The sequence below is a fragment of the Echiichthys vipera genome, assembly GCF_963691815.1.
Source record: "Echiichthys vipera genome assembly, chromosome: 11".
NCBI lineage: Eukaryota > Metazoa > Chordata > Actinopteri > Perciformes > Trachinidae > Echiichthys > Echiichthys vipera.
In genome coordinates this window covers 11,862,634-11,881,375 of record NC_139836.1, presented here as the reverse complement: position 1 = coordinate 11,881,375, position 18,742 = coordinate 11,862,634, and the positions used below count along the sequence as shown (strand labels likewise).

The 18,742-nt window shown below is 42.4% G+C and overlaps 1 protein-coding gene across 2 annotated transcripts in view; it reads right to left on the bottom strand.

The window, feature by feature from the left end:
* The window catches only part of LOC310954099 (signal-induced proliferation-associated 1-like protein 2), an 86,041-nt gene that overhangs the window by 42,485 nt on the left and 24,814 nt on the right, over positions 1 to 18,742 (bottom strand). For both annotated transcript variants that reach the window (XM_083923401.1, XM_083923402.1), the window contains exons 2-4: positions 8,977 to 10,762; positions 4,872 to 5,005; positions 3,387 to 3,575 (exon numbers count right to left, since the gene is read on the bottom strand). In XM_083923401.1, the coding sequence (XP_083779527.1) occupies positions 3,387 to 3,575; positions 4,872 to 5,005; positions 8,977 to 10,492 (1,839 nt within the window). In that variant the 5' untranslated portion in view covers positions 10,493 to 10,762. The remainder of the gene's footprint in view (positions 1 to 3,386; positions 3,576 to 4,871; positions 5,006 to 8,976; positions 10,763 to 18,742) is intronic.

Below are 18,742 nucleotides of genomic sequence, written 5' to 3'. Positions count from 1 at the left end.
GGCCGGCGGCAAGGACAATCACGTTGCCCTTCGTTGCAAATTTGTCTCTGCCTGAAAAGTGCAAACACATCAGGACACATATACAGATGAGTAATGCTCCTGAGGTAAAGCGCATTGTGTAACTGCCTTTGATGTGATTTTGGAGGCATCAGCTTCTGATAAAGCAGAGGCATATCTCATTTAATGGATGTGTGATTAGCTAAAATATTCCACAATAACCTGCTAGATGGCAGTTCTGTTCTCTCTCTTTATACATCTTTTCCCCCCAATATTTCTCTCCCTTAATCTTAAGGGTGCTGGAAATGGTCTGCCCTCTCCTTCTCTTTAACAAAAACCCTTATAAAATGCAAAGATGGGAAGATACTTAATGACTGCAGAGAGAAATGAGGACAACCTTCCCCTTAGAGAGCTCCTGAGGGATACAGAGGTACCCTAACACAGGTATCTGCCTATACTGCAGTGTCCTGATACAGCAAGAAAGCACAAAATACCTTACTACAATCATCATGCAACATTACACAAACACCAGCATTGTTTTGGGGAAGAAGTGTTCAAGTTCCGCAGCAACAACATCTAAAAAGTGGAAAGCTAAAATTTCCCAAAGTCTGTCCTCACGTTGTACTATCATGACAGGGGACTGATTGACAAGGGGAAGAGGTGACTTTTGTGGCACTGCGATTACAGTCTCAGTAGGTGGTAGATTACTCTGTTGAACTCGTGGGACAAATCTCACTTACTCCTGAACTGTACTTACGAGTTGAGCTATCGCTGTGGGCATCAGGAGTGATTCATGGTCCTGCCAAAGCTTTACATGTTGGCAAGTGGAAGTAAACTTGATCGACGGTGTTGGTTATTGGGCAGTGTCATGCAATTATTCTTTGTAACGTTATAATACAGAGAGCACTGCAGTGAGAATGTTTTTCTCAGTTAGGAAGAAGGTCATTTGTTCAGCATAATTGAGAGGGAAAGATTAGTAACATTTCTCCGACCTCTTCAATGTTGTCTTTACAATCACCAAACACTATTATGCGCCGTTACATGCAGAGACCTGCTGGCTAGGCTTTATCTTGTTCACATCCCCGCTTGTATTATTAGGAATTATAAATGAAAGCTTAAAATTACACTTTTAATATTGAAACCGATGCAGCTGATAAACAATTTCTATTAAACAAGAATTCTGTAATTTTCCAGATTTAAGTCTTTAGATGGAAACAACAGATAAATCTTTCACATCAACGGCTTTCTCGGAAAAATTTATCATTCGCGATTTCTATCACTTATAATCACATCTTGAAAATTTGATTAACCGCCTAATGCTTTTCCCAGTCCATCTGCAAAGAGTCAGTTCACAGTGATCTACAATGTGATCTAAAATACATTCACATATGCTCCGTTCTCTTCTTACATCCAGGGCCATTACAGCATGGTATACAGCGCTGCTTTCAGGGGTATTCTTTCTGCAGAACTGATCATGAGGTTATTCTGAAGGCTGTTTGGCTGCGGGATACTCTCATTCACGGCAAAAAGAAGCCTATTCACAGGCACAAAACAGATGACTAACATCTCATCAGCAGTGAGCACAACACACAAAAAAATCTCAGATAAAGCTTTCTACATGCGGTAGAAGAAAATGAACTCAAACAAAAAGGGGCAGACCACACCATTTCTTATGTAGTTCTTCCTGTCCAATATTAGCTTCCTCACACAAACACATTAGTCTAATTAGTTAAAAATTACGGGGGGCTTGCCATACTAAACATTTGTATGGCATCATTAATGATTAAAACAGGGGTGTACAAAAATACTAATGTCCAAATTTAAAACTGACCTCCACTGGGCTTTTGGTTTGAGGTCTGTGAGAAGGAGTGCCAGTTGGAACAGCTTTGAGCCCCACTTAGCCTGGGATCCTCCTCTGAAAGTAGTTTCTTTATTGTTTTTTTTTCTCTCTCACTTTTTTCTTTCACTGTCTATGTGTCAGTTTCGGTCTTATATCAAAGCTCGTATCTGCAGACAGTCTCTCATACCAAAGGCATGGGGAGTTTTATGGCAGGTGAACAAAGTCCTGTATCAGCTCCTTGAGATCTGGCAGAAAGCACTTCCTAGAGCACTTACTTTCCAAGTTACTTTGCGATAATTGGATACACATAGTCCGTCATCATCTTAAGTGCATTTAACTTTTGCTTTGGAGAGGACACTACACTGCTCTTGTTTATGTGTGCAACAAAATCTTATCATACAAGAGGGACATGGCTGACACTTTCTATTATAAGAGCCTTACCCCTGTCAATTGGAAGAATGGGCTCATGCTAATGAATGTAATTACACTAATAAGCAGCCAATTCTCTGATAGAAGGACAAGGAATGCAGCACTAGCTAATCCCCCCACACTCCTTCTCATCTTGCAGTTTCATTAGATGAGAAATAAAAGGTCTTAAGATCACACAATGAATCCATCTCTGACACCTGTGACTATAGAGAGCCCATATCACTAATAGCCATTTTATTGAAACAGAGGTAATGCAAGATGACATTCTCCACCATGCAGGCAGAATACCAAATATCCTGCTCTCAGATGAAGTAAGTTGTCAAAAGTGGGATGCTTTAGCTTGTGTCTGAGTGTCCTATCAGCAGAAAATGTGTCTCAAAGAAGTCTAAGCTGGCTACAGGGAGTGTGGGATTCATATTGATTCTATTTAAGTGCGATATAGACTGTCCGTGTTCATCTATAATAAGCAGCCCACGTATGGGACAAAGGTTTCCATTATTTGAAGTTAATCCATCCTGTTTCCTTCCATAGCTGATGCAAATGTCAGAGACAGAGACAACTATGCCTTTATTATAGAGTAAGATCTATATCATAATATCAATAGAGGTTTATCCTTCATTATGTGTGGCATTGATGGCAAAGTTAAACAACTGAAAAATGTGTATGGAGGAGAGTAAATGCACTACGACTTTACCTTCCTTAAAGGAATAGTTGAGCATTTTGTGAAATATGCTTTGATTTGCCACAAGTTAGACGAAAACATTGATACCACTCTCATATGTGCCTGTTAAATATGAAGCTACAGCCAGAAGCATGTTAATTTAGCATAATAACTGTAAACGCCATCAGAAGGTAACAAAGTCCACCTGCCAGCACCACTTAAATTCACTGATGAACATACTATATTTATTTTAATTGTGCAAAAACTGAAGAGTAACAACAAAAAATTGTGGTTTTAAGACACTTTGTCACTCACGGACTTATTCCCTAGTGTATTTCCATAGCAATAAATGTCCCTCATCAGGGCAATTTACGACAGATTGCTCCAGTGCTGCTTAATCATCATCAGCAAAAGTCTGTGGTAGCACTTGAAACTCTGAGGACGTCTCGCTGTACTCACCCCTTGCTCGTCCAGCTTGAGAAGCTGCTCTGGGACCTTGGGGGAGTTGAGGGCCAGCCTCAGACACTGGATATTAATCTCAGGTATGACGTATTCCAGCACTTCTTTCAGCGGCAGGCCACGAGCCGTCCCATGTCTTGCAGTGGATGGAATGGCGTCCTCTAGTATGGCTCCACGGAGTGTGGTCAACTGACAGAAAAGACAGGTGAGGGAGTTTCATTCCATGAAGTCAAGTATCTTATGAGGTCTTGATCTCCCCTCGTACAATGTGCAAGGTTAAGGCTGACTATTTCCATGAGGGTCAATATGTCAGTGGATCTGTGATTGTATTCATTTGGATCTTATTGAGCCATTATATTTTATTTGAAAAAGTTGGAAATGAAAACCAGGCTTATATGCTAGCTGCTGTGTGAGCATACTATCCTTTGATGTTATGCCATATTATTTAGGGCACTGGCTCCATTACAGCTCCATTGGAAGGCATTAGGAACTCACATTCTAAATAATTAAGACAGGCTAACTGAGCACTGGATGTTAAGTGGTATTTTACTAGTAAGGTCATTAACATGCCAGTAAATGTTGACCCTAACAGCTTCAAAACACCCACTCTGTATATCTGTGTTGTTGTTTGGAACATCACAGACACATTAACGCCCATAAATCCCATTTCCATCCGCACAGCCTGTGGACATGAATGTCAGCAGTCAATGGCTGTCTGACAGAGAGGCTTTCTGAAAAGCAGATTATTTAATAGACTTAGAGAGAAAGGGCAAGGGAGAGTGGGACACAGAGGCAGAGAGTGCTTGGGCTAAATGATAGAAGTACATGCAAATAGGCGCTCCAGCGGTTGGGGAGTTAAAACATTGTCTGCGTGCTACTTGCTGGGCTACAGTGACCCAGATACATTGTTTTATCGTGGGAGTGGTGCTTTACACCAAGAATGGCACTGGATATCAGTGACATTTCCCTGCCTGACACATCTGTTGCACCTGAATTATTCAGTGGATGAGACCACCCTGCATCAATCAAGGAGAGGTTTCTGTACCACCAGGGAGAGTGGGACTATGCATCTCTGTTTGTGGATTAACCATGTTGTCTGTGTGTGTATGCGCGTGCAAGAATGTGAGATAGCGCGGGTGATCGCGCTGCCTCCGATATTCTACACTAGTGTTTGCGTGGCCGGCCAACTGAGTCACAACTGGCACAGAGTCACTGGACACATTAGGGTTCTAGGAACGGAGAGTGGCGAGGAGCCTCGTCTTGTTTTCAGGGGCACTGAAGCATTCCTGCACTCCTGTCCTGCTTGAATGAACCTTATGTCTTGCTGAATGAAATATATGAAAAATATCCTTTAAAAGCGTGTTCTGGCTTGCAGTCAATTCCTTAATATAGCGGTTTCTCCTACCATACACCCCTAATAGTTCTACGCTGATTAAAGAAAACAAGCAGTGCAGAAAAAAGTGCCCATGGGTGTATTATAGTTACCTGACTGGTTCTGAAGGTGACTCGATAGTTGTGCTGCATTCCATCTTTCTCCTTCCCGTCGTCCAGCCTCTCCCTGCGGACACTGACTGCCACGGGTCCCAGATTATCATCGACCCCAAAGTAGTTTTGATGCTCTGGAGGCAAAGCAAGTATTTAACACACATTAAGCATCATATTAATAATTGATATAAACTTCACTGAACTGAGAAATAACCCTCTATTTTCAAGAATTTTTGCAAAGTTGTCAAAAACGACATAAAAGCAGATTTTTCAGAACCTTGTTCACATCTTTATCAGATCACTGCTTTTCCATCAACATAATATGAATTTATTCTATAGAGCCCATATATTTATGTATTCATGTAAAATAAAAAATCTGTGTGGATTGGCCAATGAGTGAACTGTGAAACTGATTACAGAAAGCAGCAGTGGAAATCTGAAACTGATTCACTTTGGATTAGAGTCTGGTGTGGAGCAGTAGCAATAGGATTTAAAAAACAAACCTAAAAAAACAGAGCCCTGGACAGTTTGACCCATCACTGACCCAGATACTCTACGCAACAGCATGATTGGACTCACCATATACACATATCTAGAGCAAAGTACTATTATTCCAGAGAAAGGCAAGTTTTTGTCCAGCATGATTCAGTATTAAAAATTATTTCGGGACTCTGATTAAAAAAATTAGTATTAATGTTTTAGCTTTTCATTTTGAAGTGATGAATGTATGATCCCACTACAAACCCACCTGTGTAATGCTGACACTCACAACTATCAGAGATCAACGGGGATTTTTATATGTGGACTCCTCCACTGGACCATGACTCGCCCCACTACATATACACAGTCTGCTCCGGCTGCTGTTGTCATTTTTGCTTTTGTTTTCATGGCATAGTGCTTTCATTTAATAACTGTGCAGGGAGGAAAGAATATATGAGAACAGACGAAGTTTCCTGGCTACATTTAAACCCAGTGGTTACACGGTATGTGCCCTAAACTACTAGGCCACCAGCATGTCCCCTCTGGTCAGGCTCAGAATATCTCTGCACAGTCAGTACAGTTGTTATGAATGGGGGGATTAGCTACAGAGTCCAAAACCATTTTTTTTTTCTACCAGGATGTAAATATATTTATTTCTGTAAAGCTGAATATTTGAACATGAGGGTCTATAGGCTATTGACTCACTTTTGGAGCCAGCCTCAAGTGGCCATTCAATGAACTATAGGTTTTGGCACCCTCGGGTCAAGATGTTAGTTTGTGCAGTAAATATATAATAATCTAATGGGCAGATTGAGAATATCTTAATCTATTGTTGTAAAACGTGTAGTTATTGTTACCCTAATAAAGGTTGATGTTGTGTTGGTGTGTGTGTGTGTGTGTGTGTGTGTGTGTGTGTGTGTTTAGGACATTGACAAGAGCAGAGCTTTGCACACAAAAATCAGTGCCTTGAGCAAATACCCCCTAATCCAGGCTAAAGCCAGGGAGAAAGACCTGGATTCAGCAGACAACAAAAGAAAAACCTCAGCAGGAACTCAACGCACTGACATTTGCGGAGCGTTTTCTGCAGAAGTTTTGACATTGCATCCATGCCATGCAGAGCATACAATGTAAATGTGCTGATTCTTGTCATTGTGACATTAATGTTGGGGCAAAGTGCATATCAGCCTGAATAATAAATTAACTGTACAGAGGCAATGTGGGGTTAACCGCCTGAGGAATGCATGGCTTGTCAGGGACAGGGGACTGAGGGGAAATGCTGTGGGAAGCATAAGGTCAAATGTTGGTAGGAGGCCTCGTGCCCTCTTTGTATATGAGCCACTAGACTGACTCAGAATACTTACAGCCCAGTGAGAAAGACACTGTCAACACATGTCTATGACATGTCACTGTTACTCATCACTTCATTTTGACAATTTGCCAAAGGTTGCAGAATGGATGACTTTGATTTTCATGTCAAATGATGCCTCGTTCCCATTTTCCTGTCACTGCACTCTGAAGAAATGCCTTCAAAAAGTCATACACTGTATGTACTTACTTTTTACTTTTGTGGCTCTAAAACTTTATTTTTAGGTCATATCTCCATATAAGGCACAGTTTACATAAGTGATTCTAAACTGACCCGGCACCGATCTGCACAATGTTGGCTACTGGGCTGCAGAGACATGATCTGACAAGAACCAATCATCGATTCACATCCAAAAAGGCTGAAAGCCTCTGGTTCACCCTCTATTGTATATCTGCCCACATATATGTCACCATGACTTGTGTGTAACTAGTCTTGGCCCGTGGGTGTGGAGGAAACACTGTGTCCATTAGTGCAGCCTGGGGAGAAACACTCCTGTTGCGAAGGGAAGGGGGACTTCAGGCAATCAACGGGATCAATGTACAGCCCAGGTTGATAAAAGCTTGCCCTAAAGTGGTGACATGTGGCCGTGTTGGTGTGCCTGTGTGTGTTTATTGTGAAGCAGAGGTGACGACAGACTTGTCTCTCCAATAAAACACCTCATGAAAAAAGGGCAACTGGCTATATTCACATACTGTGAAAAAAGCATTTTCTATAAAAGTTATACCAACAAAATGAAACTGACAGCGACACAGGGAATTTCAATAATACATTGGCCTGCCGCAGAAAGGGGTTAAAAACATACATACGACTACACCAGAGATGCATTCACTGTGCAAGAATACTCTGTAAGGCAACATTTCAAAGTAAATGATATTAGAGTAAGCTGGTACATTCAAACATACTCTAAGGAGAGCAGTTCCGTAAGAGTCTTGTTAACTTGAGATATTGAGGCTTCATCCAAACCTCTGTTTTCAATTTTTAAAACTTATTGAAATTAAAAAATCTCCCTCCACACAAGCATTTTAACTCCATATTAGAACTAATTATATTATATTAACATGTCTAAAAATGAATATCACATAACTATTTGCATACACCTGGCATGTGCGCGTGGGTGTAATAGGGTGAAAATCATGGATGTATAGTTTGAAATACAGAAAATACTTTGGAGGAAGAACAGCAATGAAGAAACATAAGAGCAGAGATTTATTTGCTTGGATAGATGCTGAGGTGGAACAATTAAGTGTAACACATAAGTGTAAGGTAGTAACTGCGGTGGAAAACTGCGGTGTCGTTGCAAAGCAAATACGGCAACATTTTAAAGCTGCACCGGAAGCCTTTTCCATCCACAGAGGAAAATGAAATGATGAAATCACAAAAGGTAACTGATAGGCAACTGATAATTCTGAGTGAGACGGGCGCCTGGATTAGAGTACTGGATAGGCGTATAAGTAGCAAAATATATGCGTTTTAAAACTAGAATGTATTAGTGTGGATGTAGCCTGAGCCTCGAGCGAGTTTACAAACTGTCATGCTGAAGAATATTTTTAATACAGAGGGTTTTTTTTTTTTTAAGAAGAAGGTCAGGCATCTCTCAGTGTGAAAGGTGAAGCAGCTGTTTTCTGGGGAGGCTCAAGAATGGGTAATTCAATCTGCTGAGAGCAGTGAACACAGACGGACAGACAGTGGGAAAAACAGATATGTATAATGTGGTGATGGGTCAGGGTCTGCATGGTATTTCCAGCGTCAGTCACATAGGTGCTTTAATGAGGGGACTTGGGACCTTGGCATAGTTTTGCTGACCCTAAAGTTTCATAGGAGGGGTCCTCACACCCCTGAAACCCCCAACAGGGAACAGCTGCAACACACCCTCTCTCTCACCTCTCTCTTCTCACATGACTAATCACAGCTTCTCCACGGGGGTTCAGGGCAATATCACAGGGATGACATGATCGCTCCTCTCCCGGGGAAGTGAAACACACACCCTCGCACCCAATACAAGCCTGCTATTGTTCTGACCCTTATTTTATCTGGTCCTACATAAATAACTGGGCCGTCGAAATATCTGACCGAATGTGTGGAGGCTGTTCCATTTGGGAACTTGCTCTCACACTGCATCATGCATCATTTCAAGGAAATTGAGTTGGCCTGGAAAGTTTAAGAATCGTCAACACTGAGTCATTTAAATGCTCCAGTATCATCACTGCTGTTTTCTTTCTAAAGTCAAAACCCCATATCTTCGTCATAAGTATTTCTTACCTCTCCCGTAGAAATACTTGTGGTAGTAGTATGCTCCAAGGTCGATGTGCTCAATGATGTAGCGTTTGACCTTCTCCCTGTGGATAGGCTGGTTTTCTCTTGGCACCTCCAGTACAGAGACTCCTGCGTTGGTGCAGTGGGAACTTAAAGATGATTCAAAAGAGCAGCTCTCGGACAAACCACTGTAGTTGGAACTGTTTGATCTCGAGAGGGAGATTCTCCTCTCACCCTCGCCACCGATCTCATTGCGAAAGTGCGAACAGCTCAGCACTAAGTTGTTGCTCTTCCCATCCCCCTCATCAACATCCAGATTTTCCTTGGGGTTCAAGTCCTCCCTGCTCCCCAGCGGAGACTCAAACATGGGTGCATTTCCACTGCTACATCCTGCTGCTCCTCCATCTATCCCTGCTCCGGGTCCAGCCACAGCTCCACCTCCAGGGAGCACAGCTCCAGGCCCTAGTGTCGCTGAGGCAGCTGAAGCCCCAGTAGTGGTATTCTTCCTCTGGCTCAGGTTAGCTCTGCCTGCCACCGCCTCGCTGATGTTGAAAAGAACACTCTGGACATCATAGTGTGCAAAGCATTTTTGGAAGCTGAGTGGACGCCGGTCATCCTCAATTGAGAGCCGTAAGGCGTCACTCTCACTCTTTATGGTCCGCAGTTTCCTGAACAGAGACGTTTCCGATGATTCCGATTTAAGACGCCTCATGAAGGACTTTTCCGGCTCCCGGCTATAGAGGAGAGAGCTGTCTATGTAATCGTAGCCTGGAATGTGGACTATCTCACCTCTGGCGATCTGGGCTGCTGTCTGCAGGCTAGGGGAGAGGGAGGCGGCGTCACAGCGCAACAACTCGGGGAAACCAAGAGGTGGTATGCTACGATGGTCCAGGGTGTCTACTCGGTAGCCCCTAAGCATGGTAAAAAAGCCGTCCCCAGTCAGGCCCTGACGGTCAATGGAGGATGTGCTGCCGTATTCACGGTGAAGCGAGGCCCCAGTGTTTGGGTTGACAGCATTCTGGTCCATTATGTCCTCAGAGTCAATGTCACTAATGGTAACATCACTGTTACTGCGTTGGCGGATAGGATGTAGACCCTTTAGCGGGGAGTGAGAGAGGAGGTCACTCAGTCTGTATTTGTCAGAGTAGTCTACTTCCAGGCAAACTGCTTCACCTTGCTCCAATATTTCTACGGTATGTTCTTGCTGGCCGTTCTGAAATACTGGTATGACACTCTGATAGTTCGGTGAAGGCCGTCCGTCCCATCCATCTTTCCTTGGTGGCCAGTCTGTGACCCTGGCCCTGACGCCCATTTTAGGCATGGCTGGAGTACCATTTGTTTTGCCTGCGCCTTCAGGTTTTCCCTGCATGTTGGGGGCTGGTGGTCCTATGCTACCATTCAGAGCTTTGAGTTTCCTGCTGAATAGCTCCTCTGACTGCATGGCTCTGGAGAATTCTTCTGGGCCTCCCACAATTCCCACGAGGTTTGATTTGTTATCCGTCACAGGACTCAAAATACTCATATCCTGCTGGCACACTCCTTGAAGAGCAGACTTTCAGGACCCTTCTTCATTACATCATGTGATTTGCTCACTGGCGAGCGGAGGAGGAGCCTCTTTCCTGAGTCAATGAAGCAGCCGTCGTCATAACTCACAGAAGGCGGCTGGCACGACGATCAACACACAGCATTTGGATGTCAAGGACAAGTGTCTGAGGGGCGCTCAGGCACAGCGGAGTGGAGTCTTTTCTCACAGCGTGCCGCCAATGCAGAACGACAGCTGGGAGAGTTGGATCTATGATACACAAACAAAACAAGAGAAGAAAACGTTAGGACACGGCGAACGGGTTAGAACAACGTAAATGAGACTTTCCATAAAAAAATAGGGAGAAACCTGACCAAAATGACCCCAAAACACAACACATTTAGTTCAGCTATAAACAAGGATCATACTGCTGACCTAAATTGTTTGTACCCTGTTATCTTGTAATAAACTCCCACTAAGGGGTATGTAAAGCTGTATTAGTTTTGGAACTATGCAGAGTAGATCATTGAATATGGCTAATTAGTGTATTTGCGACTAGCTGGTGCCAGTATGGGTTTATAACAAGATAGATGTATATCTTTGTTGGTGCTTCCAGCCAATGCCTAACAGATGGCAGTGAAGCAAATTACAGCAACAAGAGGCAGATGTTCAGCTGAACGTTCACATGTACCAATATCTGATCCAACCGCTTGCAACATCATCAAGCCAGCAAATTATACAGGAGGGATAGTTTTGCATATTTAAACGCCGATGCGCCTTTTTATCAGATGTAGATGGTTTGGAGGAAAATTAACGAGAGAAGCTCATGAGGTAAATTGGCTATGAAAATTAAAAAACTAAAATGTAATATAATAGTCACACATTCACTTGAAATATGAGATTGTAGTCCATTCCACTACTGTAACTAAAGGAAAGAAAGTTTGCAAGTTTATTCCTTCCCCTTGTTTAGTTTTGTTCAACTGGGGAACTAATAAACAGGTAAAAAGCTTATATCAGCAGTTTTATTCATTAACCTGAGGACAAAGAGAAGGAGAGCAAAAACAGTGGCCTGTTTTTCCTGAAAAGCAGCTTAGTCCCCTCTTGGGTATTTCCAAAGTCACATACACTGCAAACTCACATGGTTTCCATTTTTATGTGTAAGTAATGTTTTTGAATATCAGCCACGTGTAGGCTTTTTTAAAATAGGCACTGGGTTGGTTATATAGCCTATAACAATTTGACATGGACAATATAATAGAGACGCTAACAAACAAAGACTGTACTGTACACTGACGCTGAAAGCAAAACTCTAAGAGTTCCCATCCCATGATATTATTTATGCCCAGTTAGATAGGGGCCAGTGAGCATAAGTGACACGAGGTCAGAGGTGTTGCAGTGGATTCATCTTCTCAAATACTGGCTTCTGCATGGAAGATCACACCACACCATGCCGCAATAGGGACTACAAGTCTTCTGACATTGCCCTAAATGCTTTTTTCCTGTTCTTTGGGGCTGCTGGTACGCCTCATGTCTCCTATGACTGCAATCATGTGAAAACCCCATTTTTCACAGAGAAAAGGGCACTGAATTGTTGAGTTTTTTGCTTCAGTGAAGATGAGAAGCCTTGTTAAAGCTATTCTCTATTTGAGGTTTCTATGTGAACTTGTTACATTAAGCTTTGCTTCAGCTCTGTCCACTGGCCTCTAATATGATATCTTCTGTTCCTAGACAACTGTTTACATGTCTCATTTGCTGTTAAGGAGGAGGGTAAACTATTTTGGTTTGAAAATGTGGGTCACATCAGATTAGCTACAGGCCGCCAGACTAGACCAAATACACCCGGGATGACTCGGGAAAGCTGTAATAAGAAAGTATGCACTTCATCCTGGGCCAAATACGGGTTAATACATGCATGACCCAAATGTGTAGGAACAGATTGGTAATGATACCTTCTACTGCTAAACTATCCCCAGTCCTCTCTCTCCCATTACGGACTGGTTTGGTTATGAACACAGCAACAATGTAGAGCCACTGTATTTAACAAGGCTAAGAAGAGAGGACAGCAAGATATTGTGTTGTGTCATGCAAATGCATAATGTAGCGATGAGTGCTGTTCTGGGAAATATGTTTGTCAGTTACAGTTGGAGAATTATGAATAATGGAATATCTGCTAGGCGGCCAAATGCCAGACAGCATCTGTGTCTGCAAAGGCTAAAGTGGTGAATTTGGGTATGAAGTTGGTTTTGGTTTAATTATTTCTACATGAAGCAATTCATTCTGAGTTTCAAAATTCTCATTCAAATGTGCTATACCCATAACTGATATGGTCTAGTTTTGGAATCATACAAATAAGCAGGGACCAATGTTTATATTTTTTTTTCTGGAAAATGACCACTATATGAAGTAAAACTGCAATAGACTCCTTTCCTGTTGCCAGTAGAAGAGTATGCCTGTCTGGGTTTTTTTTCTGGATGTCGCAAATGTGCCGGAAAACAGATTAAGTAAACAGCAGATGAGCATCGCACCAGTAAAGGGGCGGAAATTAGCCTGTTCACCTAAATGTCATGTTTCCATCATTGCTGATCGGAACCAATAAATGCCCATGAAGAGTAGAGTCATTTGTACCAGGAATAAATGCAGAGGCAGTGGGAATGGGGCTTATGTGAACCAAAATCTCAGGTCTCTTACCCAGGCATGCCAGGGAGCAGAGTTGATTATATGGCAGTCTGCTGACCAACACCCAAATGTCACACGTTGACTGAACACAGTCCTTTCACACTCACAATTAGAGAAAGTGACAGCAAAATGTGCCACCTGTGCAAACAGCTTCATCAATAGTGACACTCCAACAGAGGCTTTAACGGATGACTGAGAACAAGGAGGACAAAGAAACTGACATACTGTAATCTCAATGCATGACAACAGAAAACAGCATGAATGACTTTTCACAGCAGTCTGTGTTGAACAGCTAAAAAAAGATAGATGGGTGTAATGCCGTCATCACAGACGAACCAAAGAAATAACAACCAGAGCTTAATGTTGATTATTACTGTTAGGAAACGGGATTATATCATTGCATTAAAAGGGAAAAAAGGGACAAATGTCAAGATATAAACTATGAAAAGTAAAGAGAATATATTAGTGTTAGTTTGCTTCCTAGTTTCACCTCCAGTCTCTTTCTCACTGGTAGTGACTTGAAAACGATGTGAAAAAAAGAAGCAGGACACTGCTCTATTTATGTTCATTCTGTCTAGCCTCCTTGTTTGTGCTGCTACATGGGGGTCAGGAAAGGGTTAGCTGGCCTTTATTTCACGTTGAGGGCAGGACAGAATAAACCAGTGAACATGGTGGTCTATGTTTCCCTTTCCTGCCTTCTATTAGCTACTTTCCCTGTGACAGTGATTAATGAACACAGTTGTACCATGTCTTATTCCACATCCATCCTGCTGCACCCCCAACCAATTGAAAGTGCCACAGGCTACTTGGTCAGCAGAATCTATCTTCTGTGTGACCTGAAGGAGGCTGTTTTCTGTCCTTGCCTTTGTGGCTGTGTGTGCAAGGGAGGCAGCAGATGGATGGCGGGCGGTCTGCTTTGCTAACAGCCCTTTATTACCGGAGTAATGCATTGCCATTATGGGTGTTTAAGACACAAGGCCTGGTGAACAGGGGAATGGGATGGAGAAAGCGAGATGGGAGAGAAAGAGAGGCCTAATTACTGTAATGAACTCATTTTCTGTCTCAGATGTTGGATAGTCTGTCTTTCATCTTGGTTCATCCAGAGAGGAGTGGCCCAGCAGCTCTGCCAGGTCTTAAAATAATCCTCTGACATTGTGGCCTGATTAAAGGCCCGGCAGATATTAATATGCTGTCAGAAAAGTGAACACGTTCTGTCCACCATACTGAGATTAATAGTCCAATATGACTGATATTTCAGCCAGGAAGGACCCACGGCTTGATGTCAGCCAACTCTGATAGAGTCACTAGACTGACTGACTTCTCGTTAGTCACTTCCACAACTCCCACTCAACTGTCCCTGAGCTCAAAGAGAGGGAGTCGCTCTGAACAATGCCATGGACTGTCTTTTTGTTGCGTTTTGGTTGCAGATTTCCAAATGATCCACGTTTACAGAATCAGATTTATCAAACTGGTAGAATGGCACATCGAGAAATCCTTCACTCCTCAGCAACTTCAGCTAAAAGTGAAAAAAAGGGATTTATGTAAATTAAGGCACAATGCAAGGATGTTCTACAAAACTGCACTGCATGCAATTAATACTGAAGCTCTATGCCAGTTGCAAACAGATTTTGGACACATTATAAAAATTACCCCACTCAAAGCTGACAGCACTTAAGGAAATTAGGCACATACTAGATGCTCAAAAAGCAGGGCCATGTCACACGCCCTTTCTAACATATTCTTGATTTTTTCCTGCATGCATGATTTGTTGGCAACACGGCCCATTTCAGGTAGCCATGATTCTCTGAAAAGCCAAAATTGTCACTTGTCTTAGACCTAAGGTTACCTTTCAGAATATCGTGTGCAGCATAAACTAGTTGGTGTTGCAACGGTTTAGCAAATTGTCTATCAAAATTGAAAAAAGTCATTTGGAAGTCACAATTATGCGAGCAAAAAATATCAAGATTTGCATATGTTTGGCCCAATTTAACTGTAAGTTTCTGCCAGTACACACATTGTGCATGATTACAGAATATCACAATAACACAGCATTGTGTTATTATATTATTCAGTACACTGGCAAAGCTGAAGCAAGAGCATTTTATAAGTAAAAGAATGCTCTCAATTGAGGCAATTCTATTCTAGCCACGCCTTTCACATTCCTTTAAAATATCCTCCAGTGTCCAGCCTATTGCACCTCAGGTCAAACATGTTTATTTAGCCCCAACCATGATGCTGGGCCACTCTGAGCCCTGGGGTGAACACAGACCTGTGATTATGGCCAATTATCTTTAATAAAGCCTGGTGTAATTGAGCCATATTAATGCTCCTCTGTTCTCTGCAAGCAGGAAGTAGTAGCTGGCCTCGTCCCCAAGACACCTCGACCTCCAGAGCTGAGGCCAAGCTGTGATGCAGCCGTCCTCTCCTCTCGCAGCCAAATTAGGGTGCAATGTAGGTTAGAGGCCAAGATGATTACACCAATTTTCCAGCTCATGGACTTCATCATATAGTGCGTCAGGCAGCATTGCTGTGTGAAGCAAATTTACAAGTCCTTCTCAGTGCATTCACAACCCCATTTATTTTGGTTCCTTGTTACCTGCCTTTGACTGTTTTGTATTGACAGGCTGCAGCCAGTCAAACATTTGTACGTGTCACACTGTGTTCATCATTAACACAGAGGAAGGAAAAGGTCCAAGCAGAAAGCAAACAAACCTGAGGCACGTTGCTTATGCTTCACTGCCCACCATTTGATTCCTCAATAAACTCACAGTAAAAACAATGAATAACATTCCATGTCACATCACACTCAAATACGATCACGTCCGTGCTGTACACGGTTTTAGTGTTTTGTCCTCTGAGGAGTTGATTTAAAACAACGTGGGAGCTCTGTTTTCAATCCTTTATTAAGAGCAGCTGTTTCAACCTGGCAGTGGGAATTGGAGGGGAGTAGGCAAAGGTTTTGGGCAGGATAGATATTATACTCATCACAGTCTCAGTCAGGGAAGGAGGGTTACGGAGGGGTGTATGCCTGCAACCAGACACGGGCATCTCCAATCTGATGAAAACACTCGCTTTTCTGCTTCACTGGAGCGATTCTTTACCTTAACTGGGTTAAAGCAAAGGACAACGTGAGGTTAAGAAGAGAAGTGAAAGTGGTGGAGCGAGAAAAAAAAGAAAAAAGAATGGGAATTTTGCCAAATCTTGCTCAAAAGAGATTCCTGCAATTAAACCACAGAACCAATTAATTGGGCGATGTTATCCTTGAGAGTTCATTACAGGGGCCTGGGAAACCAGACATACCATCTTCCCCAAGTGCCTCCATAACCAGAAAGGACACTTGTTAAGACTGTGTGCGTGTGTGAGTGTGTACCACTACTCACACCGACTGATCCTATGAAAGTACGGGTTAAAGAAAACCAATTCAGCGTCTTCCTCTTTCATCTACTGCTGGCACAATTGAACCTAACAACAGGGAGGAATCTCTCGCCAGCTGACATTCAAATTAGCACTGATGCTAAAGCCCTGCCATTAATGGCCGAACCCACCCCTTCCTGTACACACGGATAACTCCCTATATCTGAGCCGGTAAGAACCCAATCATCGAACTCCACCCTTTCTTATTGTGGTCAGACCACCAACCGAACACCCCGATGTGCCAATATTGCTTGCAGGGAGTAACGCTGGTATTTTAATGGCTAGTTTGAATGGAGGGTCACACCCTCAGTGGGAGGTAAGGAAACCAATGAAATGAGTTCCAGCCAGCTGCCTTATCAAGCCTGATATGTGGAAACTAACAGCAAACTATATCCAGCTTAGTTCCCCTTCACAAATACTCACATGGATAAGAATTTAACAACTACAGATGCTAAAATATATTTAGGTTAAGTGGGGGTAAGCTGCAGAATTAAAAATAATACTTGACTGGTGATGGGTGGGAATTTGACAGCATCATCCATTGGAGAGGATACAAGGACTGTCCGTAACCAAACAGTAAAATTCATCCACCATTACTCTATTTCTTTCATTATCCAGTACAGTCTATATGAAATCAAATTTGGCATGTCCTCAAATCAGCTCAGGGTTAACCTTAGGTGTGTCCCTCCATGCAAAAGGGTGCAATTTGCAAGTCGCAGAGACATAAAGTCAGTTATCCTGATGGTGAAGGTTTAAATGAATAGATGCACAAGCTCCAGCTGCAGCTAAAATTAACAGTTTATGTCAGAGGGAGAAGTTGATTTAAGTTTTGCACCAAATCTCGCGTTGTGGCGATTAGCAAAGGGTTGTCTGTTGTCATTGGGTTTTGGCTGATCAACTGGTAGATTACGTGATTGGCCACCACAGCGTGACGTCTCCAAAAGTTGATATTGTTTTTAACTGTTTGCCACAACAAACTACTACTTGCCGCAACACTTGATTTTACATTACATTACATTTGATTTAGCTGACGCTTTTATCCAAAGCGACTTCCATTCACACCCATGCAAAGCACAGGGAGCAATTTGGGGGTTCAGTGTCTTGCCCAAGGACACTTCGACATGTGGACAAGAGGAGCCGGGGCGGCTGCTCTTTGGTATGGAACACCCACTCTACAGCCGCCCATTTGGTGCAAATGCAGCCTTAGAACCGGTCCTGGTACGGCTTTACGATAAAAGAAGAGTTTACTAGTATGTTTGTTCCCTTAACAACACAAGATTGGACGGAATGCATGCCAGCAAGTTTTATGATGTGAAGAGTCTTCTACTTACTATCCTGTTAAAAAGGCAGAAAAACAGTTAACGCTTAAACTTGTCGCATCAAATTCATTGCATTAGACGTGCATTCAAATTCTGTTTTTTGTTTGTTGCCTTGATTCATTGTAAGTTTCTGTAAATGTTAAATTAAGAGTACTTTACCGGTATTTCTTGTCTAATCTAGTCGACATGAACGGTGAAAAGTATAGCCATGGACAAACTGCTTTGTATTAGTTTTAAGTAAAACGCAACAACCGTCTTAGTATTTCTTTTTGTATTCAGATAACATATTCATCGGGTGTATTTCTTTTAAAGTGGCCTTGAAATGGTTCAACTTGGTGTCACATTTGGTAAATTTACCTGGTTTGCAAATAACAAACTACAGCTAAACAGGGAACATGTACCCCGAAGTGGACACCAAACTGATCACATGACATTATTGAACCACTTGGAGATGATGTGAACACGATACGTTTTAACTGGAGGTCAACAAACAGTGCATCAATCAAAGCCCCACCCAGTACACGGACAAACCTGCTGTTATTACCTGAGAACATGACATTTCCCTTTCTTAATGTAATCTGTTCCTCCATGTTTTACTACTCATCTGCAATCCCATCCGTCTTTCACAGAAGGCATATCTCTACGTCCATCAGAGATTAAAAAGCACAGGAGAGTAGTGTTGTCACGATACCAAAATTATGACTTCGGTACGATACCTGCCTAAAATATCTCGATACCGATACTGAAACGATACCACGGCAGAAAACTAAAACATCAGCAAAAGTAATGGAATAAAATATTAGATGACAAAATGTGGAACTTAAAATTATTTATTTTTATT